Source organism: Leishmania martiniquensis, chromosome 6 (genome assembly GCF_017916325.1).
Source record: "Leishmania martiniquensis isolate LSCM1 chromosome 6, whole genome shotgun sequence".
Taxonomy (NCBI): domain Eukaryota; phylum Euglenozoa; class Kinetoplastea; order Trypanosomatida; family Trypanosomatidae; genus Leishmania; species Leishmania martiniquensis.
This window is the reverse complement of record NC_090141.1, coordinates 25223-52329: the sequence shown is the minus strand read 5'-3', so window position 1 is coordinate 52329 and position 27107 is coordinate 25223. Positions and strand designations below refer to the sequence as shown.

Here is a 27107-nt window from a genome sequence, read left to right as displayed (position 1 = left end):
AATGCTGCGCTGCAGTCACCGGCTGCTCGTGCGCTTGCCTAAGTGTCGCCGTCCACGCGAGCGCCCGTGGGAAATCTTTAACGTGCGTGACTTTGGGTTTCACGAGGGGTCGCAGAACTACATGATGTGGCTTGGCGCGGCGGCCCTCTTCACCTCGATGCTGGCCTTCGAGGTATACCAGCAGATCCAGCGCATCCTCCAGCGCGGCGATAGCTGCACCGCCTGCGAGGCTGCACGGGCGCACTACCGGAAGCGTGTCGAGGAGCGGGAGCATGAGGTGGAAGCTCAGGCGCAGTTTGATCTGCAGCTGCGCAAGGCTCAAGCGTCATAGCAGGCGACATAAGGCAAAGGCTCTCTCCCATTGCTGCTGCAGCTGCTGCCTGCCCCCCCTCCTTTGCCCAGTGCTTATCCTCGTCGTCGAGCCACTCAGCGCTTCGCATTCGGGGTTGGGGGCTGAGGAAGAGCGCGTCTCACTCGCTCTTCAGAGCTACGCTGAGAGAGAGGACCGACAGCGGGTCTGCGTATCAGTTTGTCCGTGAAGCAATTCGCCCTGCAACTTTTGGCGTCAGATCGCGGGTGCCCTTGCGATGGGCCATGCGCGTGTGCCGGTGCACACACTATACAGTGACGGCCAACCACCCGAAACAGAGGTGACGGATGCCTGTGCGCGCTGACCAGCCAGCGTGCTGGGCAGTTTTCTCCTATGAACGCCTGTGCGTGCCTGTGGGTGCCTCGTCCTCACTCCTCCTCTCGTCTTTTCCGTCGCGCAGCTACGCCTCGCCTCTCTCTTTTCGTTGTGCCGGTGACGTGCCCCTCCGCTGCTTGCGCCGACTTCACCACGCATCTCCTTTGACTACGCCGCACTGCCACGCTGCTTATCCACAGGCGCACCTACCTACCGCACACCTCCTCATCCCTGTCCATACACGCCCGCTCTCTCTCTCCTTCGCAGCACACCATCATGATCGAGGATCATGCCGAGTACGGCCACGAGCACTATCCCAAGAGGCTGGCCAGCACCGCCCTGACCCTGCCCCAGCATGGGGCGAAGCAGCAGCAGTGGAGCCCCTACGCGGATAACGGCGGTACGACGGCCGCCATCGCCGGGAAAGACTTCGTCATCGTCGCTGGCGACACTCGTCTGAGCGGCAACTTTTGCTTTCATACGCGTCACGATATGAGTAAAATCGTCCAGCTGACGCCGCACACATACATGGCGAGCAACGGTATGCAGGCGGATCGGCTGCAGCTCCAACAGATGCTCAAGTACCGCATCAAGTGGTACCGGTACAACAACGGCGGTAAGGTTCCTCCGACCAAGGCGATTGCGCAGCTCTTGTCCACGCTTCTGTATCACCGTCGCTTCTTCCCTTACTACACGTTCAACATGATCGTCGGCCTGGATGAGAAGGGGCACGGCGTGTGCTACAGCTACGACGCCGTCGGCTCGACGGAGCCCTTCCTGTACGGCACCCGCGGCAGTGCGGCCAGCTTCGTGGAGCCGTTGCTGGACTGCCTCATCAACCGCCAACATATGACTGGACAGGCACCGCCGGAGATGTCGAAGGAGGAGGCGCTCGCGATTCTGAAGAACGCCTTCACCGGCGCCGCCGAGCGCGACATTTACACCGGAGACTCCGTTTCGTTTTTTACACTCACGCGGGAGGGCGTGCAGCAGGAGAGCTTCGAGCTGCGGAAGGACTGAGGAGGTGCACCAACAAGAGAGAGGGGATGAAGGGACGGAGGAGGGCAGGGCAGGCGCCTGGCGGGGCGATGTGAGGCGGCCAGCCGTTGTTTCTCTTCGCATTCGCCGTGCGCGGGTGCGTGTATGTGTGTATGTACGCGTGTATCTTTCGTTCTCTCTCTCCCGTTCAGTGGACCGGTGCGTCTCCTTCACTTCGCGTTGTCTATTGTGTGTGGTCGTCTGTTTCCGTTGTGCCACGCTAGACGCTGTGCCAGGCGCGATAGGGAGAGGCTTGCCACTGTTGCTCATGGCCGACTAGCCCTTACTGCCCCCCTCCCCTCCGCCACACCACTCCTGCTCCTCGCTCTCTCGTTGAGGAGGCGCCCGAGCATCGTGATGTGTGAACCTTCTCGTCTCTCAAGTGGCCCCCGAAAATGTATTCTCTCTCGACCCTTTTTCGCGAGCGTCCCACACGTTGAAATAAGCGCACGTCGGGTCTCTGCGAAGGTGTGTGTGTGTGTGCGTGTGGGGTGACTGAGCAAAAAAGCGGCGCCTTTGCCGCAGCGCGCGCGTGCGCGCACCTGATGAAATGGACCGAAACAGAAAAGGCGCGAATGGGTACACTAACTGCTGTGGCGGTGAAGAGGGCGGTGACGTGCCACCACGCCTGTGACGCATACTTTTATCGATGCAAGGCTGCACAGATGGAAGGGGAGCCTCGAGGGAGCGACTCGGGGAGGGAGAGGGGGCGAGTCGGCGGCGAGCAGTGCACGCGGTGAGTAGTGGTAGGCTTCCCTCTCTGCATGAGAGCGTCACATGCGCCTCAGCGTCACTTTCGGCGTCTCTCTTTATCGCCTCCCCTCTCTCCCCCTCTTCGCTGATTTCTGAGGTGTTTCGCCACTGCTCCGCAGCGTTTTCGCTTTCGTCTCCACCGAAGCCGCTGGTGCCTCTGTGCTACGCATCTCTGCATGCCAGTGGTGCGCGCGCACACCCGGACACGCGTCCCTCTCTACCCATGCCCGCTCGTGCAGAGAGGGACGCCGCTGAACGCGGCGACGGTTTTCTTCGTCTCGCTCTTCCCTGATCATCGTCGCGGCCGTCTCACCCTTTTTTTTCGTTTTGTGATCGCCTCCCCTTCCCCCCAAAGGCATACACACACACACACACAGACGCGCCCAAACGCTTCATCTCCATGGATTTCCTTTCCCGCACACCGAAAACGTACTGAAGTTCACACGGCGCCGTCAGATACACCTCGTCGTCTCCCTCTCCCCCTCACCGATCCACAGGGCAACGGTGCTGGCGGCTACACACCGAGTACACTTCCGCGCGCGGTCGTGCTCTCCTGTGCCCCCCCCTCTCTCTCTTTGTGCGCCTACCTGCCACGCCGCCCCCTACCCTCCCTGATAAGGGCAATCTGTTCAAAACGGCATTCGAGGCCACCGGTCGCTGTAGCGGTAGGGTAACTGCGGGAGAGGGGGGAAGGAGGGCGGCCCTTCATCATGTCCGGCAGGATGCCATCGGTCTCTAAGAAGCAGCATGTGGTCACGTTCTGTGAGGTGCATGATCCGCAATACGGGGTGCTGAGCCCGCTCTCTCCGAGCCCCCTCGTGGTGCGCCACGTTCAGTACCCCTCGCTGCACCACTACTTCCTGTGTGAGCGCTTCAAGGGCTCTCCGGCGGAGCAGTGGGTGGCGGAGGCGACGACAGTGTGGTCGCTGGACCGCATTGTCAAGAGTGCAGAGGCGGAAGGGCACCAGCGCTCTAACTGGAACAAAGTTAAGGTGGACGTGATGCTGCTGGGCACGTACCTCAAGTTCAAGCAGAATGAGGCGGCGCGGTCGGTGCTTCTCAGCACGCACCCCTCACTGCTGCTGTACCACACGCCGACGGACGACTTCTGGGGCGATGGCGGCGACGGAAAGGGAAAGAACGTTCTTGGCGTCGTGACCATGGCGGCTCGTGCGCGTCTGCTTGGCGAGGAGGATCGACAGAAGCAGCGTGCGGCGGCCTCTGGGAAGTACGGTAGGTCGGCCGCCGCCAAGTCTGCCGTTGTCCCTTCCAGTCGCTCATAGTGTAGTGGTCGGAGGGTGCAGAAGGGCGGGCGCCCACGCTTGTGGTGCGCATCCGCTCTTCCCTGGCCCTCCCCTCCCCCACTGGGCGCAACTATGCGCTGTTTTCGCTTAAAGATCGAGCCGATGTGTTCGCTACGCATTTTTCTTTTCGCCACCACTGCAGCCCTGATGAGATGCCATGCTCACGTCGTGTCCTCTGCGCTTGTGGAGGGGCGGTGATGTACAATACAAAGGCGGTGACGATGGGATTGGTGGCTGCCCCGGCCCTGGCACGATGCACATATGCGTCCTCCTCTTTCGCACGCGTCTGCCAGTGTTCGCGCGCCAGTGATGTACCTCTGACCGGCATGCCGTCCCTCTTCGTCTTCCGACCGCGCCTTTCGCCTCTGCAACAACAACCAATTGCTGCGGCCGATAGCACACACGTGCGCGTCGTGCTGGCCTGTCTCTGAGCGCGTGTATGCCTGTGTGGGTGTGAGGGCTTCCATCAACGGCGCCGAGCCGCTGCCTCCGTTTCCCTGCGCACTGCGACCACCTAACGCACACACGTGAGCTGGCGTGAATGACCTCAGCGTATATGCTGTTCATTCGATGCGTGCGGGTGGGCGCGCCAGCAAAGATTTTCTCGCCCCTCCTCCATTCCCTCTCCTCTGCTTTTCCTTTCTCGACGCGCGCGCTCTCTCCGTGCACCCGCGTACGCCCTCACCACCGGCTGCAACGACGACAACGTTCCTCGCACAGATTTCAGTGAACCAAAGCAAGCGCCACCATCGACACCGCCTCCGCCTCCCTCGACGACGCCTCCGCTCAAGACGATACTCGGCAAGAAACGGGATACGGCACGCACCTTTCATTGAGGGTTGGACGCAGCATTCGCACGTGAATAGGTGTGTGTGTGCATTCGCCTCTGTCTCTGTCCACAGCTCTTCACGAAGCTCCGCAGTGTTGCCTCACTCCTTTCCCCCATGCGTGCTGTGGCTGCTGCCGGGGTCGCGGCAATGGTGTTGTGCGCCTGCGCCGCTCTCAACGTCGCCGCAGAGCCGGAGGTGACGTCGAAGGTGTACTTCGATATTTCGATCGGCGACAAGGAGATTGGCCGAATCACAATCGGCCTGTTCGGCAAGGATGTGCCGCGCACGACGGAGAACTTTCGGCAGCTGTGCACCGGCGAGAATGGGTTTGGCTACAAGGGCTCCATCTTCCACCGCGTCATTCCCAACTTCATGATCCAGGGCGGAGACTTCACGAACTTCGACGGCACGGGCGGGAAGTCCATCTACGGTGCCGTGTTCAAGGATGAGAACTTCAAGATCAAACACTTCGTTGGCGCGCTGTCGATGGCGAACGCCGGCGCCAACACAAACGGCTCGCAGTTCTTCATCACAACGGCGGCGACGCCATGGCTGGATGGCCGCCATGTGGTGTTTGGAAAGGTGGTGGACGGTATGGAGGTGGTACGCCAAATCGAGAAGACAAAGACGGACCTCCGCGATCGCCCTGCGAAGAAGGTGAAGATTGTTGCTAGCGGTGAGCTGTAGACGCTGAAGGAGGAGTGCACTGGTGGGCGACAGTGATGTGGAGATGCGTTTGGGTGACGTGGGCCGACGCCCTACGCAAGAGCAGGAGGAGAGACGCAGAGGGGAAGGCGGGGGAGGCTAGGGCGAGAGGTCACTCAACGGGGCAGCGCGCGATCCCTCAACTCCTCTCCCCGCGCCTCCTCGTTCTGTGTGTGCCCTCCTTGATGCGGTCCTCTCGCCATTTTTTACGGTATTGTGGATGTGTTATATATGCTCACATCGCGTGTGCATGTGTTGGTGTGCTCCGCTCCGCTCCTCCTCCTCGCCTCACCCCCCACTTTCCCCTCCTGACTCATTCACTCGCTCTCCGTCTCTCTCTCTCTCTGAGAGTGAACGGGGACGCGCATCCTTTTACCATTCTCAGCATTTTTGCTTCCCCTCCCCTTCCCTTACACCTTACACACCTCAGCAGCCTCTCTCCCCTCTCCATCCCTTTTCCCCATCTCTCCTCTGGGCTTCAGTGTCGAGGAAGGGTACGAGGGGGGAGGGAGGGTGGTTGATGCGCACGCGCAGGAGAGGGCTGTCCCTCTTCTCTCCTCCTCCGCGCGTACGTCTGTGGAGTGGTGCCCTTATGTCTTGACAGAGAGTGAGCGAAGCGAACCAGAAAGCTCAGAGACGGCGGCAATGACTGGCACCACGCGTTGTGGATGCAGTGCCGCATGCGCATGTATGCTCATGCTTCCAGGAGTGGGCAGGATGGGAGTGGTGGCGGGGAGGCAGCACCAACGTATGACTCCTTCCCCTGTGCCCTGTCCCACGCACTCCACCTTGGTCTCGGTGGACTGTGAGGGTGTGCAGCGTACCACACGCACATGCCATGTGCATCCGCCTCCCCTCCTGCACCTCTTTCTCACGACACACACAGATCCCTGCACCCGTGCACGCGTGCTCGTGGGTATGCGTAAACGCATCTACCACTCCCCCCCTTCTGCCGCTCCGCTCTTACAAGCCCGCGCGCGCACCTCTGCGGCCGCTACTATTTTTTTTCTTCCTTTTCGTGGCTGCGTGCGTGTGTGTAAGCGCCAAGAAAAAGAAACGCAGATTGTGGGCGCGTTGATCGGTGCTTCCACTCTTCCCCCTGCATGCATTCACTATCGTGTCGGCGCTGCATCAGCCAACATCTTCACCCCCTCTCTCTCTGCCGTGCTGGGTCACTTGGTCATCAGCATCTTGGCGTGCTATGGCTACCGCTGGCTATTGCCGCAGGTCTCTCTCTGTCACACCACCTCCGAACGGTTCAACGACGATAAGGGGGAGGGGAGAGGTTAAGGGCTTTGCGCTGTTGCGCGCTGTGAGACACGACGCCATTGACGGCTTCCCACACTCGCACCCCCTCTCTCGGAGAGGGGAAGTTTGACAGGCAGTGGTGTCACGCTAATTCTTCGTAATGCGCTACTCGCACTGCCGCACGCTCCTCGACGTGGAGCGGCAGCAGCGGGGCGACCGCCACGGGTGGCGGGCCCTCATGCAACATGTGAAGTGGCTCGTCGTGCTGCTTTTCGGCCTTTACGTCGTCTGCACGTATAACATGTGGCGGCATCCGCGGCCGGTGCGTCACGTGTGGATCGACAGTGTGCTCGTGGAGGTGGTGGAGGACGGCTGGGTGGACAGGGCACGAGGCTGGCTTCTCTACGGTAGTCTTGGCTGCGGTGCGGTGTACGTTCTACTGCACTGCATCTTCTCCCCTACCGCCTCGTCCGGCAGTACTAAGCCCACGGCGGCTGCCGGCGAGAGGATGCGAGGCAACCAGGCTAGGACCAGCACCACCACTGCTGACCACGCCCGTCTTCTATCGCCGCGGAAGGAGATCAGCACGATTGCAGTACCGGCATGGGCTCGGCGGCGGTCTGGTGGCAATGCGCCACGGGGCGCTCCGGTTGTGAATGCGACTGCAGCCGCTGCCGCCATATCCCAGCGAACGAGAACCTTTGATCCGATGCGACCCATGCGCACCGAGAAGGACTTAGAGTGGTTCCTGGCGTGCGAGAGTGCGCAGCCGCAGCGGTCCTCCGCGGAGGCTACGCTCTCTGGCGCAGACACGCTTCGCCGCCGCGATGGCGGTGGGGTTGCTGCGGCGGGTGGTAGCGGCGGCATGGAGAGCGGTCCGGTGGACGCTGCCGAGCGAGACGTCATCTCCGTTCTGTACGAAAGGAAGCCGCTGAATCAGTGCGGCCGCAACAGTGCTGCGGCACCCGCCGCCTTGGGCGTATCTACCTCCTCGCTCTCTACGTCGTCCATCCCCTGGGCGGAGCTGGGAATCTTCCACCTCGAGGAGGCGCTCCAGCGCACGCGGGAGTGGGTAAGCGATGTGTGTCGTCGCCTTGTGGCGGACGTGGAGCAGTGCGATCGCTGGTTCAATGAACATCAGATCGAAGCGTACGACTGCCACTACTCCCTGCAGGAGCTTGTGCCGGCGCCGCCATCCGCTCCGCAGCCAGGGGCGGTGACCTCGACGTCTACGATGCGCTGGGGTCCATCTGTTCTGACACCCTCCGTTGCCGCCGCTCCTCCGTACGAGACGAAGCTGACCTCCCTCCTGAGAGAGAAGGGGCACTGCCGTCAGACGCAGCAAGGGATGCAGGAGCTGGGCACGGCGCTGTGGTACGATCAGCGCCTCGCGCTAGAAGCGCGCCTCGACGTCAGCGGAACGTTCCCTCCCTCGTCTGCCTCCCGGCCCTCAAACACTGAGCTGACGGCCTGCCGTGAGTATGTGGTGGAGCGACTGCGAACGTTTGCCAAGCAACGCTATCTCATCTCGTACAGCAGCAGCGGCGGCGATGCAGAGACGTGGCGCAGCGGGTTCCCTTGCGATGCTCATCTCCTCCTGCACGTCTTGCGAACGTCGGTGAAGGGGCTCAGTGAGTACGTGCTCCTCGGCTACCAGACAGGGCTGCAGGCACACGACCTCGCGCTCTGCGTCGGTGACACCGGCGAGCCTTACTTCTATGTGCGCCTCCGCCAGGGCAGCAGCGAGGTGGTCCTGTCCACCCGACAGGGCCCAACGTCGTTGATGGAGGCTATACTCGTCTTCGCGGCGGTCGTGCACGTGTACTACCGCGACGTGTACGGCGGGGTGCGCAGTACGGTAGATCTAAACGAGGCGGGGCTGCTCAGGGTGGTGACGGGGGATCGTCGTGGCGCCTGGGCCAGCGCATGGGGCGAGTGATGACAGCGCATGCGACGAGCGCGGCAGCCGGATAGTCGCGCCTGCTGACTCGCACTCGCTACCCTTTCTGTCCATGTGGTGCAGTGCTTCGCACTGTCTACCGAATCGCAGTCGCAGGCTCCTTCCCCGTTGGTGTGTTGGTGCCCTTGGCGACCCGTCCCTTCCCCTCCCCCTCGAGGTCACATGCGCGCCGGCAGACTTCACCAGCGCACCGAGGCCAGAAGCAAACGAAGAGGGGTGGCGGTGGTGACAGGTGTGCGACGAGCACATGTGAGCAGCCGCTATGTGCCCCCGCGTCGCACGGCTTTAAGATACGAAAACGACGAGCAGAGGGGAAGCGAGGCGAAAGAGGGCAATGACGGAGGCGAAGGTGCACATGATTAAGGAGGAGAAGCAGAGTGAAAGAAAAGGGAGCAGACTGTGCCCCCGGACCGTCCGCCACCCACCGCCCCTCTCTCTTCCTCCGGTCGCGACTCCGTCGCTCTCCTCATGTGTATGTCTTTCTGTGTGTACCGCGGAAGGGACGTGCAGGCGATGATTCATGTGACAACGAGGAACTGGACGGTGCCACCGGCCTGGAAAGAAATGGGGGTGGGTGGGCGATGGGTGGCGGTGGGGAACTTCCGCTTCCGCTTCCCTCTTTTGCAGCGCATATCTGCACTTCCGCATACCGAAAGACAAACAGATTTCCCTCAGGCGACCCTTGCTCTCTCTCTCTCTGCGGCCCACTTTCCACGGCAGCGCACACGCACACACATACGCACGACGCCTTCACCCCTTCCCTCCCCTTCCCCCTTCCCACTGCACGTCCCGCGTCTGTGCTGCGATCTTCACCCGCCTTACCGTTTGACCGGGATGGACGAGGGCGGTGAAGCGACACTGCTGAAAGTGGGAGGTGTAAACAGTCATCGCCGACTTCTCTACGGCCTGGTGACGCTATCGGGTAAGGCAACCGCACATGCGCGTACGCACAGAGTCTCTTCTGTCCCCCTTTCCGTGTCAGTGGGAGCAGAGGAGAGTGAGGGATGGGGGTGGCTGAGGTTCGCCTGCTGGTCGGTCGGTCATGTGAGCACTGCAGCCCGACAACGAGCTCGTTTCCACCTTTTCATTCCTTCCCTCGCCCTCCGCGAGGCCTCGTTGCATCAGCAGACACGGTGAAGGACAAGCACAAGGGGTGGGGGGAAGAGGGTGTGGCGCAGGCTGCGCGCCTGTTGGGGGCTCACACCACGGCGTCAGGCCCCGGCCACCCACATAGGTGCTTCAGCAGAGGCTGCGTATGTGAGGCAGAACGTACGCAGCATTGGCTGCTGTGCCTGCTTCTGCTTTTGGTGGGCGCGTGTGTGAGCGGAGAGCTTCGTGTCGATCAAGTGCTACTTGAACTCTTCTCCCCCTCCCTACTCCTCTTTCGTTCTCGCGTGATATCTCTTCGTGCCATCCGCGTCTCAAGTCGCACTTACACGCGCATCGCCTTCAGTGTTCCTCCCCTCCATCATCCCCAAGTAGACACACAGACAGCCACACACCGAGACAAACGTGAACAGAGCCAACCTAAAAGGCATACTTCAGTCTGTGCGAGGCACCCGCGCCGGTTTGCCAGCGAGAGCTTCTCTTTTCCCGCACGGACTCGGCGGCTCTCCTTTGCCTCTCCGTCTCACCGTGCGGGTGGGTCTCCCCCCATCTCTCTCTCTCCCCTCCTTTGGATGCGCCCTGATCGCCTCACCGCCCTTCTGTCTCCTTTCGCGTTTCTAAAGACTCATACGCAGGCTCACGCGCGAGCGCATCCTATCGCCACCCCGGTCTTCATCATCATCTCCCTTTGTTTCTCCCCCAACGTGTACACGAGCCCGCCGTGTACACATCTGCGTTTTTATAAGTTTCTCTCTCTTTCGCTGAGTACGCTGTCTGCGTGTTTAGGATTCGATCAGCACACCTTGTCATCGTCCGGCCTCTGCACCATAACTTCTCGCAGGCCCTATCCCCCCCGTCCTCCCGCCCACTCCCCTCTTTCCCTCTCTTCTCGTGGCCTTCGCCGCCTTCTCACTGCCGTCGCTGTCCACTGATCACTCGCGTTTTTCTTTACCTTTTCCCACTCTCCCTTCAGTCGATTTCGCTGTGGCCATTGTCTCTGTCCAACGCGTCCGCACAGCTCACAGCGTCACCGTCCTTACTGCCGCCAACCCTGGATAGCCCCTCCACCCCTCCCCTCCTCCCTGCGCGACTCGCGTCGGAGTTGGCGAGAGGCCGGCCCGGCGCTGGGGGACTTCGCCTGTGCCCGTGTGTGCCGACGGGAAACTTCGTGCCTTGCCTTTCTCTCTGCTGCAGTGAAGTCGTGCGAGCACTGCACCCATTGTGCATGCGAACGCATATTTTCTATGCATATACGCTTCTTTTTTTCCTCGTTTGGCGGCTCCCTCTCTCTCTCTGTATGAGTGTGCTGCAACAAACCTATTCGCACTGACGCTTCGGCTATTGGACGCCCATCTCTTCTCCCCTTTCTGTTCTCTCAACGCTGTGCCCATCGCTTTATGTTACCCTTCGCTTCCCGTGACCTCTCCTCTCCCCTCATCTTTAGCCTCCCTCTCTCTCTCGTTAGTTTTCCCTTGCTCCGGCACTTCGGCGCGACTTGGCGTACGGCATCCTTCCTCACGCTCCCCTCGCGGTCAGAGCGCCTCTGTTCACTTCCTTGCGGCTGACACAATCGTCGCTCGCGCTACTGAACGCCACGGGCTCTCTGCTCCCCCTTTTCGCGAATCCCTTGCCGACATCAGCGCAGCTTACGCAAATAGATTAGCGGTGCCCCCCTTTTCCTCTGTGTAATCGCTCTCTTACATATCTGCCGCCCCGTGGGCCGCTCAGCAACGTCAGCTTTGCGTGCATTTTTTTCTCTTCTTTTTTTTTGCCCTTTGTGCCTCTGCGCGTCCGCGAGCTGCAGTGTGCCGCCTAATCGTTTCCTCTCCAGCCCACGCGTGCCCTTCCCATCTACCCTACATCCGCCATCTCTGCCCTGCCTCGCTTCCGCCTGCACGCCGTGCACCTCTCGTTTGCTGCCTGCCTCTCTGTGTCTCAGGCTGCCCCCCACTTCTAGCGTTTCCTCGCGACATCCTCCCTGGCCGTCCGGCTCATTCACACGGCCGGTGCCACCCCCCTCCCTTACTCCCCCTCTTCTCTGCGCTTCTGTGCCCGTTGGCGTGGGCTCAGCCGTGCCCGCGTCTTCAGCGATTTGCCTTCGCGATGCGCCCCTTTGCCGCTTCCCGTGAGCCGATCTACGACGACCGCACCCACGACTCATTTTCCCCCATCGAGGTCGACGACCCCGATGCACTCGGCGCCCGCCGAGCGGGTTCTCTAAGCGACGGCGCCAATGACCTGAGCCCCACCGCCGACTGTGGCGCGGGTGCGCTCAAGAGAGGCAGCGTGCCGAACAGCTATTCGCTGCCGCTGTCGTGGCGCAATCTGACGTACAGCGCCGGCCAGAAGCGCATCCTGTGCGGACTGACGGGGACTGCGCTGCCCGGGCGGTGCCTTGCGATCCTCGGGTCGTCCGGCGCCGGCAAGACGACGTTCCTGAACGCGATCTGCGACCGGCTTGCGTCTGGCGGTGGCCTGAAGCTGAGCGGGCGGCGCCAGCTGGGCGATTGTGAGTTCGAGCGGCACTTCCGCAAGGCGATGGGGTTCGTGACGCAGGACGACATCATCTCGCCGCTGTCAACGCCGTACGACGCACTGTGGTTCTCGCTGCGTACGCGGCGTGGGACGAGCCGCGCGGAGACGGAGGAGCGTGTGCAGGAGGCGCTGGATGTACTTCGGCTGCGGCACTGCCGTGACACGAAGGTCGGCATACCGGGACTGGAGGCTGGGCTGTCTGGTGGCGAGCGCAAGCGGTGCAGCATCGGGATTGAGCTGATCTGCGACCCGAAGATTCTGCTCCTTGATGAGCCGACGTCTGGGCTGGACTCGGTGACATCTGCAAAGGTCGTGCACCTGCTGCGCCAGCTGTCGCGGATGGGCCGAACTGTGGTCTACACGATCCACCAGCCGACTGCGGAGGTGCTGTCATACTTCGACGACGTGATGCTGATGACGCAGGGCCGCGTTGCGTACCACGGGACGATGGCTGCGTCGCTGAGCTACTTCGAGTCTATCGGGTTCCCGTGCCCGAGCAAGTACACGCCGTCGGACCACTACATGGTACTGCTGCAGGACAGTGCGACAAGCAAGGTTCTGATCAAGCGCTGGCACAAGTACCTGAAGAATGGACCTCGCACGCCGCACAGTGCCGCTGTGCACCTTGCAAAGAGCCGCAGTGAGTCGTCTGCGGCGCGGTTCCTCGATGCGTATATTGTGCAATTCGGCAGCTCGCCGGTTGTGCAGTTCTGCGAGGTGACGCGGCGCACGGTGATGGAGATCTCGCGCAATTCGTTGTACCTTTTCTCGTACATGGCTCAGGCGATTTTCTTCGCCGTTGTTGTGGGGCTAATCTTTCTGAATGTTCGCTCCAACGTGGAGGGCGTCCAGGATCGCCAGGGCATGCTGTTCATGACCGTCATGAACCGCGCGCTCAGCTCGACGTTCATCATGATCAACACGTTCAACAACGTGCGTGCCGTGTACATGCGCGAGCAGCAGGCTGGCGCGTATTCTCCCCTGATGTTCTTCCTCGGCCGTAGTGTCGCTGAGCTCCCTGTGCAGATTGTTGCGGTGCTGGTGGAGAGCATCATCCTGTACTGGATGGTGGGCCTGCATCGCGACGCCGGGTCCTTTTTCCATTACGTCGGCGTGATTTTGCTGCTGTCGCAGGTGGCCACGGGCCTCGGCTTCGCGATCTCTACCTCGTGCCCGTCGCTGATAGTCGCTTCCGCCATCACGCCACTGATCTTGATGCCGTTGGCCATAGGGGGTGGCCTGTTCGCGAGTACGGACCGTCTGCGACCGTACTGGTACTGGCTGGAGAAGCCATCGCTCATGCGTCACGCGTACATTCTGGTGCTGCGCAACGAGCTGAACAATGTGCACAACATAACGTGCGACAACTACCGCAAGGGTGACGAGTACTGCATCAACCAGCCTCGTGACGGGCGTACGGTGCTGCGCCTGCTTGGGTTTGACGGTGACCCGCAGTCTGCGAGCGTCTACATGTGGGTGTCCTTGGCGATTCTGTTTGCTCTGTTTCGCATCATCAGCGTTGTGTCGCTGACCTTTGCGGGGCGTTCGAAGGTGGGCTGACCCTGCAGGCCGCGAAGGAAGTTGCCGCGCTTGGTGGGCTGCGGGGCCGTCCGTAGCGCATGCTGGGCTCGGAGCACAAGCCGACCGGCGTAGTTGTGTTGAAGTGACGGCGGCTGGTTCGGTGGTCTGGCGACGTGCACTGCGAGGCGCTTCCGCTTTCGCCATCTCCGATGCGCGGCGCTTTCACATCCTCTGTGCTCGCTTGCGTCTCGCACCCTCCTGTGTATCATTATCTGTGCGTGGTGGAGGGCGAAGGGGGCGTTTTCCCTTTCGTGGAGCGGTGGGGTCACGCGTCTGCATCATGCTGGGTGATGCTGGGGTAGCTGTTTTGAAGGTGGCGTATACGTCCTCTCGGATTTCTCTCTCACCGAGCAGACAGCGCTGCTCTCTTTGTGCCCCTCTCCACGCGTGTGCTTGCGTGGTGGGCGCGCGCCCAAAGTACGCGTGGGAGGGGGATGGAGAGGCGAGGAGGAGAGCAGAGGCGGCGGTGGGGGGAACCCCCGAGTGCGTGAAAGCGGGGGCGAGGCGGCGGGGTGCGAGAGGTGCGGGTAGCGTGCCCAGTGATGCCACCACCGTCGATGGCAGCGCCACAGCGTCATATTTGTTGGTAGTGTGCTGCTCATATATGTATGTACATGTGTATGCGCGAAAGTGTTCTGAGTGTCCTCCCCTTTTTGTCGCATGTGCGTGCGTGTGTGTCTGTTTCTCTGAGTTTGTCAGCATCGGCGCCTCCCCCTCCCTCTGTCCCCCCCGTGAGCGGCGGTGACGGAGGCGCGTGCCTCCTCCTGTTCTCCTCCATTTTCGCTTCCTTTAGCCGGCGCACGCCGCTGATGACTCTCTCTGCGCTTTTAAAGAGAGCACCTCCGCGCTGAAAGGTGGGGAGCGAGGCGGGCTCGTGTGTGAAGGCTCCTGCAGCCACGAGGACGTTAATGGCCGCTGGTGTCGCCGATGCCGGTACTGGACGGTCTTCGTGCTCCTCCTGGGCGCTGAGAAAGCGGAGAAAAACGCCGATGGAGCGAGAGGGAGGGGCAGGGCCTCTCTCACTCCCGCATTCGTGCTCTCAGATCAGCCCTCAGCGATGTGAGCACCTTCGCCATCTGCAGCTGCACGGACACCTGCGCCTACAGATGTTAGCGGATGCGTAGTGATTTCGCCGCACGGACTACTTCGTGTCGTGCATGTCGAGACCTCGTGTCGGGGCGCCTCCTCTCTGTCGCTCTCCCCTCCCCGCTCTGTCTCGTATCCAAAGGTTGCCTCCACACGTTTGGTGCAGGTTAGGGTAGGGGAGCAGCGCGGCTCCTCTTTTTTTTTGTCAGGGGACAGCATCGATATTCCCCCCTTTCGTTGCATAGTGACGCTCTTCCGTCAAGCGCATCACCCGCAGTACGCCTGCGGGGCCGCGTTTTCGCCCTTTTCGTCCTCCACACACACACACACACACCGGCCAACGTGGCTAGTGAATCGGTAAGAAGAAGCAGTGCAGCCTTCCCCTCTCTATCTCCTTCCCCCTCAATTTGGGCGTTCAGGTCGCGCATGCGTGACTGCCGCTGCGACTATGGTGTGCGTGCGGTCTGTCTTGTGCCTTCTCAATCACCCACTCCCCCCGCGTCCCTCTGACATCTTTTTTTTTTTTGCCGACTTCCCGCGTTTCAGCCATTGTTCTCCATGTCGCCCTTCAGCATCGTTACGCTTGACCTCCACCATCCTCGTCCTCCCCTCTCTCCCCTTTCCTTTTAACAGGGCGGGGCGGGGCCAATAGACCAGTGTGCGTACAGGCGCGCGTGTGCGCGTCCCCACTATGCAGTATCCATCGTTGTCGATGCACGCGCTTTTGTGTATGTCTCCGTGCGTGTGTTCCCTTCCCTCTTCGCGCTCTGCTGGCAGCATCTGTGCACTTCCTTCACATACGGCTCTGTCGCGCTTACGTGCCTGGAGAGCAGAGCAGTCTTCCGAACATTTTTTTTCGCCCCCACTCTTTCCCCCTTTTTTCGATCGCTCGGATCGCCTCTCCTCTTTACGTGCGCGATATTTTTTCAACTCACTGCGGTCGCGGCCTTGGCTGTGTGGCTTCTTTACGTTTGGCTGCCTTTTCTCTATCTTCGGCGCGGCCGCCTTCCGCCCTTCCCTCGGACGCCGTTTGCTTTGTATTGGGCACTATTGCTTTCTGTCTCTGATTGGCCCCCCCTCCACACACACGCGTGCAGACGTCCGTCCATGAGGGAAGGGGCCAGCAGCGGTGCTGGATGTTGAATCCTTCAAACAATGGCTCTGCTCCCTCCTTCCCTCCGCCTTCTCCTCTCACCATCTACACCGTGTCCTTCACCTCACCCCATCCCTCGACTAGAGCGTCGCGGCTGCCTCGCTTCGTCCCGCACAAGGCCAAGGCTGTCTTTTTCACTGCTGCGACAGGCGCACAGAGGCACGCACATATTTCTTCTCTGTTCCCTCTCTCTCCTGAGGTTCGCGTGCGCAGCGGCTCTTTCATCGTCTACGTGCCGTTCTTCACCCTGCGCATGCGCTCGTGAGTGTGCTAGGGTGTCTTCCCCCTCCCCCCGAGCTGATCCCGCAGGGGCTTCCCTCCGCCTCTGAGCACCTTTTCTAACACATCATTTCGTTCTTCATAGCTGCCTGCACGTGCGCACTTCCCATCGACGTGGGCCTGTGCGCCTGCGTCTCCATGGCGCGTGAGTCGTGCGGCTGGGACAATCCACTCATGCAGCAGGCCGGCACATCATACGACCCATAGGCTGTCACAAGCGCAGAAGAGCGAACGAAAGCTTAGAAAAAGCACTGCCGACTATGGTGGCGGCGGGTTGATGCTGCGCTGTCCTCTCAGTCTGCTGTGGACCATCCGGCGTGCCCTCATTTCAGACCTCTGTTAGCTTACCTTCCCTCCCCGCCCGTTATGTATTCTCTTCCACACCGTATGCATGCAGGCCATCGCATTGCTGTAGTCACCTTGAGGGCGGAGAGGCTCAGGAGAGAGTGTAGGCGGGAGCGGAGAGGGGGGCGTCTGCTGCGTATGAGAAAAAAGAAGAGGGGCGGCAGTGATGGAGGCGCATACCGGTGGCGATGGTGGTAGTGGTGGTGGTGCGGGCACCGATGGGAGGCTTCACGGCACTCGCCACGGCGTGCATATACTTCCGCTTCCCAGCTTGGTGGGTGGTGGGAAAGGCACCAGTGCCGCTCTCGTGTGCCGGTGACCCCAATGGGTTAGCGTCTGGGCGAAGGGAAAGGGAGAGGGGGAGGGGAAGCGATGACGGGCTATCCGATCGCAGCCACGAAACGCGGCGGGCATTAGGGAAATGACTCAATCGGGGGAGAGATGTGCCATCTTGGTGTGCCGTGCCGTCTCCTCTGCAGATCTGCAGCCGGGCCTCTTACATACCCTCCGCGTCCTTCTTTCTCTCCCCCTCTCTCAGGGCCGTGCGCGGCATATGTGTGATGAAGATGCCTGCAAAGGCGTCCGCAACGCTGTCTCACCAGCGCGGCGCGAGGGTGAGCGCGAGCGTTGCTTTCTGTCTGTTAGACCCCCACATGATTTCCTCTCGCATGTCTCCCTTTCTCTCCCTTTTTTCCTTTACGCTGACCTCGCTGCTGCTGCTGCTGCTTCAATGCCGTGCCAACGCTTCGTGTTTGCCCAGATGAGGCCCTCTCCATAACTTCTCCCCCTCAGACTGTGCTCTATAACCGCTACGCTGCGGCGCAGCCGATCCCCGACGCCACTGCCACCTCCACCACCGGCAGTCATCGTCTAATTACTCTTTCCACACTGTCACAAACACGTTTCCTTCTCGGCTGTTTAGCGTTGCACATTCGTGTGTGCGTGCCAACGCCGCTCTCACCGCTTCATTGCTCTACCATTCGGACACATACACTGCCTTTGCTCTAAGCTGGCAGGTACAGCCGCGTCTTTCCCTCTGCCCCCCTCCCGCTCCCTCGATTCCTCTCTTCCCTCCCATCACCTCCCCTTGAAACTCCGTCATGCCTCGTGAAATCGATCAGCGCGTGGAAAGCGACCCCCCGAACAACTTACTCGTCCCCATCGAGGTCGACGACCCCGATGCACTCGGCGCCCGCCGAGCGGGTTCTCTAAGCGACGGCGCCAATGACCTGAGCCCCACCGCCGACTGTGGCGCGGGTGCGCTCAAGAGAGGCAGCGTGCCGAACAGCTATTCGCTGCCGCTGTCGTGGCGCAATCTGACGTACAGCGCCGGCCAGAAGCGCATCCTGTGCGGACTGACGGGGACTGCGCTGCCCGGGCGGTGCCTTGCGATCCTCGGGTCGTCCGGCGCCGGCAAGACGACGTTCCTGAACGCGATCTGCGACCGGCTTGCGTCTGGCGGTGGCCTGAAGCTGAGCGGGCGGCGCCAGCTGGGCGATTGTGAGTTCGAGCGGCACTTCCGCAAGGCGATGGGGTTCGTGACGCAGGACGACATCATCTCGCCGCTGTCAACGCCGTACGACGCACTGTGGTTCTCGCTGCGTACGCGGCGTGGGACGAGCCGCGCGGAGACGGAGGAGCGTGTGCAGGAGGCGCTGGATGTACTTCGGCTGCGGCACTGCCGTGACACGAAGGTCGGCATACCGGGACTGGAGGCTGGGCTGTCTGGTGGCGAGCGCAAGCGGTGCAGCATCGGGATTGAGCTGATCTGCGACCCGAAGATTCTGCTCCTTGATGAGCCGACGTCTGGGCTGGACTCGGTGACATCTGCAAAGGTCGTGCACCTGCTGCGCCAGCTGTCGCGGATGGGCCGAACTGTGGTCTACACGATCCACCAGCCGACTGCGGAGGTGCTGTCATACTTCGACGACGTGATGCTGATGACGCAGGGCCGCGTTGCGTACCACGGGACGATGGCTGCGTCGCTGAGCTACTTCGAGTCTATCGGGTTCCCGTGCCCGAGCAAGTACACGCCGTCGGACCACTACATGGTACTGCTGCAGGACAGTGCGACAAGCAAGGTTCTGATCAAGCGCTGGCACAAGTACCTGAAGAATGGACCTCGCACGCCGCACAGTGCCGCTGTGCACCTTGCAAAGAGCCGCAGTGAGTCGTCTGCGGCGCGGTTCCTCGATGCGTATATTGTGCAATTCGGCAGCTCGCCGGTTGTGCAGTTCTGCGAGGTGACGCGGCGCACGGTGATGGAGATCTCGCGCAATTCGTTGTACCTTTTCTCGTACATGGCTCAGGCGATTTTCTTCGCCGTTGTTGTGGGGCTAATCTTTCTGAATGTTCGCTCCAACGTGGAGGGCGTCCAGGATCGCCAGGGCATGCTGTTCATGACCGTCATGAACCGCGCGCTCAGCTCGACGTTCATCATGATCAACACGTTCAACAACGTGCGTGCCGTGTACATGCGCGAGCAGCAGGCTGGCGCGTATTCTCCCCTGATGTTCTTCCTCGGCCGTAGTGTCGCTGAGCTCCCTGTGCAGATTGTTGCGGTGCTGGTGGAGAGCATCATCCTGTACTGGATGGTGGGCCTGCATCGCGACGCCGGGTCCTTTTTCCATTACGTCGGCGTGATTTTGCTGCTGTCGCAGGTGGCCACGGGCCTCGGCTTCGCGATCTCTACCTCGTGCCCGTCGCTGATAGTCGCTTCCGCCATCACGCCACTGATCTTGATGCCGTTGGCCATAGGGGGTGGCCTGTTCGCGAGTACGGACCGTCTGCGACCGTACTGGTACTGGCTGGAGAAGCTGTCGTTCATGCGTCACGCGTACATTTTGGTGCTGCGCAACGAGCTGAACAATGTGCACAACATAACGTGCGACAACTACCGCAAGGGTGACGAGTACTGCATCAACCAGCCTCGTGACGGGCGTACGGTGCTGCGCCTGCTTGGGTTTGACGGTGACCCGCAGTCTGCGAGCGTCTACATGTGGGTGTCCTTGGCGATTCTGTTTGCTCTGTTTCGCATCATCAGCGTTGTGTCGCTGACCTTTGCGGGGCGTTCGAAGGTGGGCTGACCCTGCAGGCCGCGAAGGAAGTTGCCGCGCCCGGTGCTGTTACAGCCGTAAGAGCTGAACTGGAATTTTTGGATCGCTTCCTCAGCAGAGACAGGTCAAGGAATAGGTGTGGCGCCGCTTCCGGCGTTCGGGGGTTATCTGGAGGGTGGTAGGGGGAGCGATGGTGAATGAAGTGATCCGTGCGTTCGCGCGAAGGGCAGCGATGCTGGGTGCCGAAGGTTGATACTCAAGCCTGACATCCTCTGTCGGCAGAGGTCCTCGGGCTCGCTAGCGTTCAGGTGTGCTGAATGATGGCGAGTCATGCTTGCGAGCCCTGTGGCGTGTGGAGGCCTGAGCTGCCCAACGAGCCCGTTTGGTGGCGTTGTTGTGTTATGCTTCGCGGAATTGGTGAGGATCTGTGTCGCTTTAGAGTGTCGCCCCCCACCCCCTCTCTGTTTCCTTTCCTGACTCCATGCACTGACGGAGGGTGGCCGGCCACTTCTCAGGACTGCTGATGGTGTGGAAGGTTAGCGTTGACGAGGTCGAGTGCCTCGAGTTTGAAGCACCATTCGGCAAAATTGTGTGGTTCTTCTTGCACAACTCGGCGGCGAATGCTTCGTTTTTTTTTTGGTCGTAAGAGGATTTTTGGTGATCTCTCGGCAGCTCTGCCGCTTTGCCTCTTCCTCACTCTGTCGCACTTCCCCCCCTGTTCGAGAAGGAGAAGTGGCGCGGGTACGCTCTCAGTAGACTGCGCGGCGCGCGTAGCGCATTTTTGTTGCCCGTTCCGCGGTTTCCCTTCACGTTCGCCTGCTTTTGTTTTAGTGCCTGCCCGCGCGTGTGCGTGCCGAGGATGCTGCGAGCCCTCTTTTTCCGGACCCCGACCCTGCCTTTTCTCACTCTTCGTATATTTTTCTCTCTCGCTCGTATGCACTGGTGGACCACTTCAGTGCCGTTTGTGGGTTTGTTAGCCGACTCGCCAACTTCTCGCCACGTCTTTTTTTTTCTCCCTGTGGAGGCCATTGCCGTGTTTAATTTCCTATCATTTACTCGCGTGCCTCCTCCGCCTGTGCGCTCTCTCTCTCTGTCTGCCTGTCGCTCTTGGCCAGTCATGTCTGAGGGCACTAAAGTCTGCCGCTGCCCTCTCTTTTCTGTGCCGCCGCGTCCTCCGATGCCTCGACTTTCATCGGGGGGGGACATGGCGATGCTGCAGTCACCAGAACACAGCCGGGCGTCTCCTCCTCCTTTCTCTCTCTCCTCCCCGCAGCCGTCCGATCGCAACGTGATACGTGCCTCTGAGTCGTGGCGGTGCTGCCCGACTGCCACGTTTCTTCGCTGCTTCACGTGCGCTGCTGACAACGCACCGCGCCGCTTTTCGCAACTGTGTCTACTTTTGCGCGGTACTTTTCCCGGTTTGGATGGTGACGTTTGGGGCGCTCGTCTGCACTCGAGTGGTGCCCGCTGCGCAGACGTGTATAGGGGGGCCCTCCCTCTCTGTGGCCGAGACGGTGTCTGTGCATGCGCCTGTAGATTTTGCACTACCCGCCATGGGAGCCGCCTGACTGTACGCTGCTGGACGATCCTTTGGTGACAACCGTTGCAATGCCGTGGCGCCTCCTCCTTTGATTGCTATTATTGTGCGCCAATCTCAGCCGTTCGAGAAGAGGGGAAAAGGGCGCTGCAGAGGAGGCATGTGCGGGGGCAAGAGAGAGAGAATGGATGAGGCGAGTGCGAGCCGTAGGAGCGTGCAGCAGCATAGAGCGAGGGGGAAGGGTGCGCTGTGCCGGGTACTGAGACGCTCATGTGTGCAGACACGTGCGTGCAACACGCTACGCGGGGCACTTCGGACATGCCGAGCACTTTTACGTCCCCTTCCCCACTGCAGGATGCTCCTCCCCTCCTCCCCAAGGCAAGTGTCCCAGCGGCCATCGGGAGGCGCTTGCTTCTTACTCCTCTCTCTCCCCCAAGAGGTATGCCCAATAGGAAGTAGCACCTGCTCGTGGAGAAGGCCGCAGACATTTTTCCCGGCGCCGCACTCTCCGATGGCCACCCGCTCATCTCTTCGAAGACAGGCGAGTGACTCTCTGGGTTCGCACGAGCTAGCTCCTGTGCGCCCGAGTACAAGTGGGTGGAGGCGGTGCTGCTACCGCTTCTCTATCTTTCGACTCCCTCCTCTTCCTCGTGCATCCGTATGGCTTATTTATGTATCTGCACGCATGCGAGCATCGCCACGCTCCCGTCTCAATCCTTTTCTTTGAGCTTCTGAGAGCTGAGAAAAATCTGCCAGAATGAGGGCGCCCACGTACGCGCGCTCGACGAGACATGGGCGCAGACGTAGGCCTGCTGTGGTTGGCGTGCGTGACGCCTTTCTTCTGCGTGCACGCATCTCCAAAATCGCCCCCCTCTCTCTTTCCTCTTTTGCTCGCTCGCCTTGTCTTTCTTTGTGGTGATTGTGGAGCACCTACGCGCTCTCTCTTGCCTTTGCCCAATATCACCGCCATTGTTGCGGACCTTTTCTCTGTAGCCTGCCGCCCTCACACCCCTCTCTCCTCTCGTTGCAACAGTGGTACGCTTTCTCCACCTGTTTACGTCGCCGCCATTGCTTCTCACCACATCATCTTGGACGCCTCTGCCGTACTTGCATCAATCACCACGCACAGCAGAAAGCGCTGCGCACGACAACAGGAAGACCCGTTCGCTTGTGTTTCGTTGGGGTGACGAGGGAGCGCGTACGCTCCCCCTGCTGTCCCTGCGCGCGCATCAGTGACAGGGGCGTCTGCTCTTTTCTTTCTGTCTGCTTTCCTGACTCTCCCACTGCTTCTGTCTCGGCTGCTGTGCATACCGTCGGCGCGTCGCTCCATCGTACACGACGACGCATCCGCATCGTCGCCTCTCACGCGCGCACGTCGCCTCCTGACGCTGCCCGAAGACGAGAAAGCAAAGGAAACAGCTCGACACGGAGGCGGCGCGAGACAGCACAGTGCACCACACACGCTTCCGCGCATTGCCATTCACAGGCGATCTCCTCTTTCTTGTCAGCACCGGCTGGCCGCTGGGCAGCCCTCTCATCACGCACGTATTGCCATTGCACCTTTGGTGTCCAGGCGCATGCGTGTGCATTGCAGGCTCTATCCGCTCATCCGTTTACCGTAGCCACTTTTGCATGCATAGAAGACTATAGTGGAGCCCCCACATCCTCTTGTCCCGCGGTGGCGCCTGTGCGCGCCGGCCCGTTCTCTCTGCTGCCTCCTCCCTGCCGTTAGCGCGAAGGTGACACGTGCTCAAACCTGAAGTCGTCTGGGATTGCTCAGATTTTCCTGCGCAGCTCCTCTCATCGCCATACAGGCACCGGGGCCCATCCCCCTCTGGCGGGCCTGGCACCATGAGCGGCGCTCTAGACATAAGCGCAAGTGGTGGCGCCGAGGCGCCGCCCGTCTGCGGCTTGGACGCTTTCACGCTGCAGACGATCCACGGGCAACAGGTCATCATCTTTCGCCAGAAGGAGCTCGTCAGAACGCTCAAGGAGCGCATAGAGGAGCTCGAAGCTCAACAGCGACAGACCGCCCTGAAGGCCCACACGCCTGCTCGCGAGGCGAAGGGGAGCGAAGGTGTGCGTTTCCGCGCATCTGAGGTGCAGCTGCGACGCCGTGTGGAGACGCTGGAGGGTGAGAGCAAGAAGCTTAGCGAACGCGTCGACGAGCTGCGCGCGGAGCTGAACGCCGTCTCGGCGCAACGATACGCTGAGAATCTGCACTACCAGGAGGAGAAGGATATGTGGAGGGCAAAGGTGAGCAGCGCCGAGACGAAAGGGGCTGCCGCCACGCACCTGCTGGAGGCGATGGACAAGCGTAATAGAAAGTTGTTTGACCAGCTTGAAAAGCTCCGTAGAGAAGCTGAGGTCACCGCCTACGAGTGTGCACAATGGCGGTCACTGGCGACAACTGCTGTCAGCCATCTTGATCAGGCCAACCAGCGCTACGCACGAGACCAGATGGACTCCATTGAGGAGGATGTGCGCCGCTACGCTCTGAACCGGCTTCGCCCATGGCAGGTCGTCGCATCGGCCTCTGTGCCGCTCGACGGCGAGATGGCAGAGGAAACCCGCAAAGTGTGGAGCCGCAGCGCGCAGCTACCGGAGGTTCATCCTACGCTGCATACCTTTCTGCCACAGAAGCAGGAGCCGGTGCGCTCGTTAATTCACGTATCACACCCACCACCATTCTCGCAGACGCTCCTCTCCCAATGGCACCCTCGCATGTCGCTGCGTCCGTTGCCTCCTCCGACATCCGAACACCCGAAAGCGAAGACGCTGTCGTCGCCACCGCCATCCTCTCTGCCTCGCTACAAGGCAGATGGTGAGAAGGCGGTGGCGCCTCCTGCGGTCGCGTCGTGTCGCTCGCACACCAGCGCTGCTGACCCGCCGTCGACGCTAAAGAAGAGATGCATGACACCCCTCCCCTCGGGAGTCGAGGACTAAGCAGACCTCACCACGTCGCCCGTGCCGGATGCCTACCCGCACATGAACTCGTCCACCCCGATTGAGGGGTGAAGTGCCGTGCCTCACACTCCGCTACTCCTCACTCGGCACGGCACGACAGGCAGCAGAGTCGATACAGAGACCGGCAGGAGTGTATTGCCGGTGCTAGGCTCGCACAGCTTTGACTCTCTTGAGGTAGAATTTAGCCGCCTCGGCCAACAGAGTCTGGTGGGGGCCCTTGTGCGTTAGCACACATCGACGTGGGGCGAGTGCGGGACTCACTGCAGCGCGGCTTTGTAAGCGAAGCTGCCGTAGCAAAGCCCCATTGCTCTCTCTCTTTTCCTTTTTTCCCTTTCAGCGTTGCCAGTGTGCCGCTGTCTGTGCGCCCTTTTGCCGAGTTATTGGATGATGTGTGATTCTCTCTTTCGTATGTGTGTGTTTTAGGGTCCTCAGCTCAGTGGCCGCAGATCACCTGCCGCTTCCCCCCCGCCCGCACACACACACACACACCGTCGGCAGCCCCTCCCACCACACTTCGTCTCCCTCCCCAGCCTTGTCACGCACGTTTGTGTTACCCAACTTGCCCCTCTTTCCCTCTCTGCATTTGGTTTGTGGTGCCGCTTGCTCGTTTATGTATCACCGCTTTCTCTCTCTCTCTGCCTGTTGGATCTTCAGTATAGAACTCCTTCTTGACGGTGTGTTGTGGTCAGGGTGGTTGCACAGGCCTGCAAACGTTTGGCGAAGGTCTTGGGGAGGAGGAGCGTCTGTCTGCTCTCTCGCTCTTGATCTCGTCTTTCTTCTGCCCGCCTCGCTGTTTCGTTCTGCCACGCGCAGCGTATGCCGCCCGCTCCCTCCCCACCTTTTCACAAGCCGCGGTAGTATTTGGGGTGCCTCTCGTGTGCGTGTGTGGGTGAGTTTGCCAGTCCGCTTTCCCACTTTCTCTCGCCTCCACCCCTGAGAGATCGGGCCAAAAACAAATGGGTAAACCGCGACATACGCGGTGTGGCATCCACAGGCGCTGCTGCTCCGCTGGTGACGGGTAAAAGGCAGCTGTGGGGGAGGAGGAAGGCAGATAAAGAGAGGGTGAGAGCGGCCTACGCGCCTAGCTGAAGCTCCGCACGCCTCCGCAGATCTACCGAGTGCCAGGGAAGGAGGACGCGTGAACTTGAGCGGCGTGTGCGTGCCGCCCTCGCTCCGCCCCGCGTTTGTGTGCGCTCCTTGTCACTTTCGACTTCCCTCATCCCTCCCACGAGGGCAGGAGAGAAGGGGTGTGGAAGGATTCGTGCTGCGGATGTAAAGGAGTTGGGGGGGCGCACGACGCCGTTTTGCGTGGAACAACAGGGGTGGACAGCGCAGAGAGAATGCGCTTCATTTTCTCGTGCGTACGCTTATCGAAGTGACAGCCGTACAAGGCAGGGGGAGGGAGAAGGGGGTGGGTCGAGCTATTTTCGTATGCACTTCGTGATGTGCTCGCTTCTCATGAGATTGCCGCCCTCGCACTTCTTTTTCTTCGGCTGCTCTCCTTTCTGCTGTCCGCTTTCCCATCCGTCCTTCTCTCTGTCTCTCCCCCCTCCCCAGCTGTGCGCCTGTGCCGAAGGTTTTTCTCCCCATCTTCCTCATGGCTACGCCCTGCCTTCGAGGCGTCGTGCGACTACCGCCGCTGCAGCCAGTGTTGCCTCGCCGCAGTGGCGCTTCATTGGCACCCTCTGCGTCGCCGCTTTCTCTTGAACCCTTATTTTCGCATGATATATTTTTTCCGCTGTGCTTTTACTTGCGCACCTCATTGTACTCTGGGGACCGTTTCAGTTTTCTCGTTTTTTTCTCTTTCCTGTCGCCTGCGCTTAAGGTCGAGAGGCTCGCTCCCCCAACTGTGCGCCTCCTCCCGCACCTTTTCCTCTCTCGCTAGGTGTCTCGCTTCCTCCTCCCTCCTCGTCTCAGCGTGTATGGCCTGCGCTTTACCTCCGCTCTAACACTGACCTTTCGCCGGCACCGACTTCTGTTCGAACATTTTTTTTTTACGGTGACGCCATCCTCTCTTCTCTTCGCTTTTCGCTCGTCCAGCCGCTTTCCCTTTCCGAATCTCTCCTTCGCCCCGCTGCCGCCCACGCGGCTTCCCTTCTCACCGCCTCCCTCCCTCCCGCCCTGTTTGTATATGTGCTCGCCCCTTTTTCACATACACACACACACACTTTTTCCTCGTCAGCGAAATACGGTCAGAGGCCCCGCACGACCGCGCTGTTTGTTTTTTTCGCATCTCTCGGGCGCCTCCTTCTACCGGTGGAAGGGACGCTCTTTCCTCTTGCGCGGGGCTTCGGCTGCAGCGGTGCGTATCTTTGAGAGCGACAGGGTGGCCGAACGGCGAATGAATTCTCCTCTTTCCATTCCCTCTCTCTCACCGGGCCCCCCCTCCTGGGCCATCTATCTGCTCCGCCCTCGCTCTATTTTGCTTCCGCGCGTTCGCGGGAGGAGAGAGGTGGGTGGCGCGAGGAAACGGAGAGGGGTGAGATGCTCAAGCACAAAGAGATATTTATTGCCTTAAGCTCGATCGGTCGCGGCTTTGACGAAGGTGGTGAACGTGTGCCACACTGGGGCCGTTACGATCGACGCTGATTCCCCCGCTGCTGCATAGACCGCCCCTCTCCTCTCCCTCTCAACTGCGCAGCGACCCCGGCTGCCACACTCTGAGATGTTTTCTTCTCTCGCGCGACAAGCACTTCCCGTCGCTTCCCTCTCGTCGCCTTTTTTTTCTCCCGCTGAGGGGCGATTCCCCGGCTCACCTTCCCTGCGATGTGTGTAAGTGTCAGCGTCTACGCGTGCGCTCTTCCTTCTCTGTCTGTGTGTCTGTCTGTCTCTCTCTCTCTCAGCCTCGTCGACTCTCTTCCATTTCTCTTCGCCCCACTTCCGCTGTTCGCCCTTTCCCTTTCGCGCGCTCGCACCTTCCGATCCCCCCTTTTTGCCC

The 27107-nt window shown here is 60.6% G+C and overlaps 8 protein-coding genes across 8 annotated transcripts; all 8 read left to right on the top strand.

Annotated features, from left to right (window-relative positions):
• Position 1: 1 nt before the first annotated feature.
• Positions 2-331, top strand: LSCM1_07926 (uncharacterized protein; the record flags this gene model as incomplete). The annotated part of the gene is made up of 1 exon (XM_067325274.1): positions 2-331. The coding sequence occupies one exon, from the start codon at positions 2-4 to the stop codon at positions 329-331; it is 330 nt and encodes a 109-aa protein (XP_067181130.1).
• Positions 332-961: 630 nt separating this feature from the next.
• Positions 962-1705, top strand: LSCM1_07925 (uncharacterized protein; the record flags this gene model as incomplete). Its single annotated transcript, XM_067325273.1, has 1 exon — positions 962-1705. One exon carries the CDS (start codon positions 962-964, stop codon positions 1703-1705), a length of 744 nt encoding a protein of 247 aa, XP_067181129.1.
• A 1481-nt stretch (positions 1706-3186) lies between these two features.
• On the top strand, positions 3187-3759 carry LSCM1_07924 (uncharacterized protein; the record flags this gene model as incomplete). Its single annotated transcript, XM_067325272.1, has 1 exon — positions 3187-3759. One exon carries the CDS (start codon positions 3187-3189, stop codon positions 3757-3759), a length of 573 nt encoding a protein of 190 aa, XP_067181128.1.
• Positions 3760-4724: 965 nt separating this feature from the next.
• LSCM1_07923 (uncharacterized protein) lies at positions 4725-5297 on the top strand (the record flags this gene model as incomplete). Its single annotated transcript, XM_067325271.1, has 1 exon — positions 4725-5297. The coding sequence occupies one exon, from the start codon at positions 4725-4727 to the stop codon at positions 5295-5297; it is 573 nt and encodes a 190-aa protein (XP_067181127.1).
• Positions 5298-6723: 1426 nt separating this feature from the next.
• Positions 6724-8502, top strand: LSCM1_07922 (uncharacterized protein; the record flags this gene model as incomplete). The annotated part of the gene is made up of 1 exon (XM_067325270.1): positions 6724-8502. One exon carries the CDS (start codon positions 6724-6726, stop codon positions 8500-8502), a length of 1779 nt encoding a protein of 592 aa, XP_067181126.1.
• A 3231-nt stretch (positions 8503-11733) lies between these two features.
• Positions 11734-13725, top strand: LSCM1_07921 (uncharacterized protein; the record flags this gene model as incomplete). Its single annotated transcript, XM_067325269.1, has 1 exon — positions 11734-13725. One exon carries the CDS (start codon positions 11734-11736, stop codon positions 13723-13725), a length of 1992 nt encoding a protein of 663 aa, XP_067181125.1.
• Positions 13726-17709: 3984 nt separating this feature from the next.
• On the top strand, positions 17710-19695 carry LSCM1_07920 (uncharacterized protein; the record flags this gene model as incomplete). Its single annotated transcript, XM_067325268.1, has 1 exon — positions 17710-19695. The coding sequence occupies one exon, from the start codon at positions 17710-17712 to the stop codon at positions 19693-19695; it is 1986 nt and encodes a 661-aa protein (XP_067181124.1).
• A 3358-nt stretch (positions 19696-23053) lies between these two features.
• LSCM1_07919 (uncharacterized protein) lies at positions 23054-24148 on the top strand (the record flags this gene model as incomplete). The annotated part of the gene is made up of 1 exon (XM_067325267.1): positions 23054-24148. The coding sequence occupies one exon, from the start codon at positions 23054-23056 to the stop codon at positions 24146-24148; it is 1095 nt and encodes a 364-aa protein (XP_067181123.1).
• Between the last annotated feature and the right edge of the window lie 2959 nt (positions 24149-27107).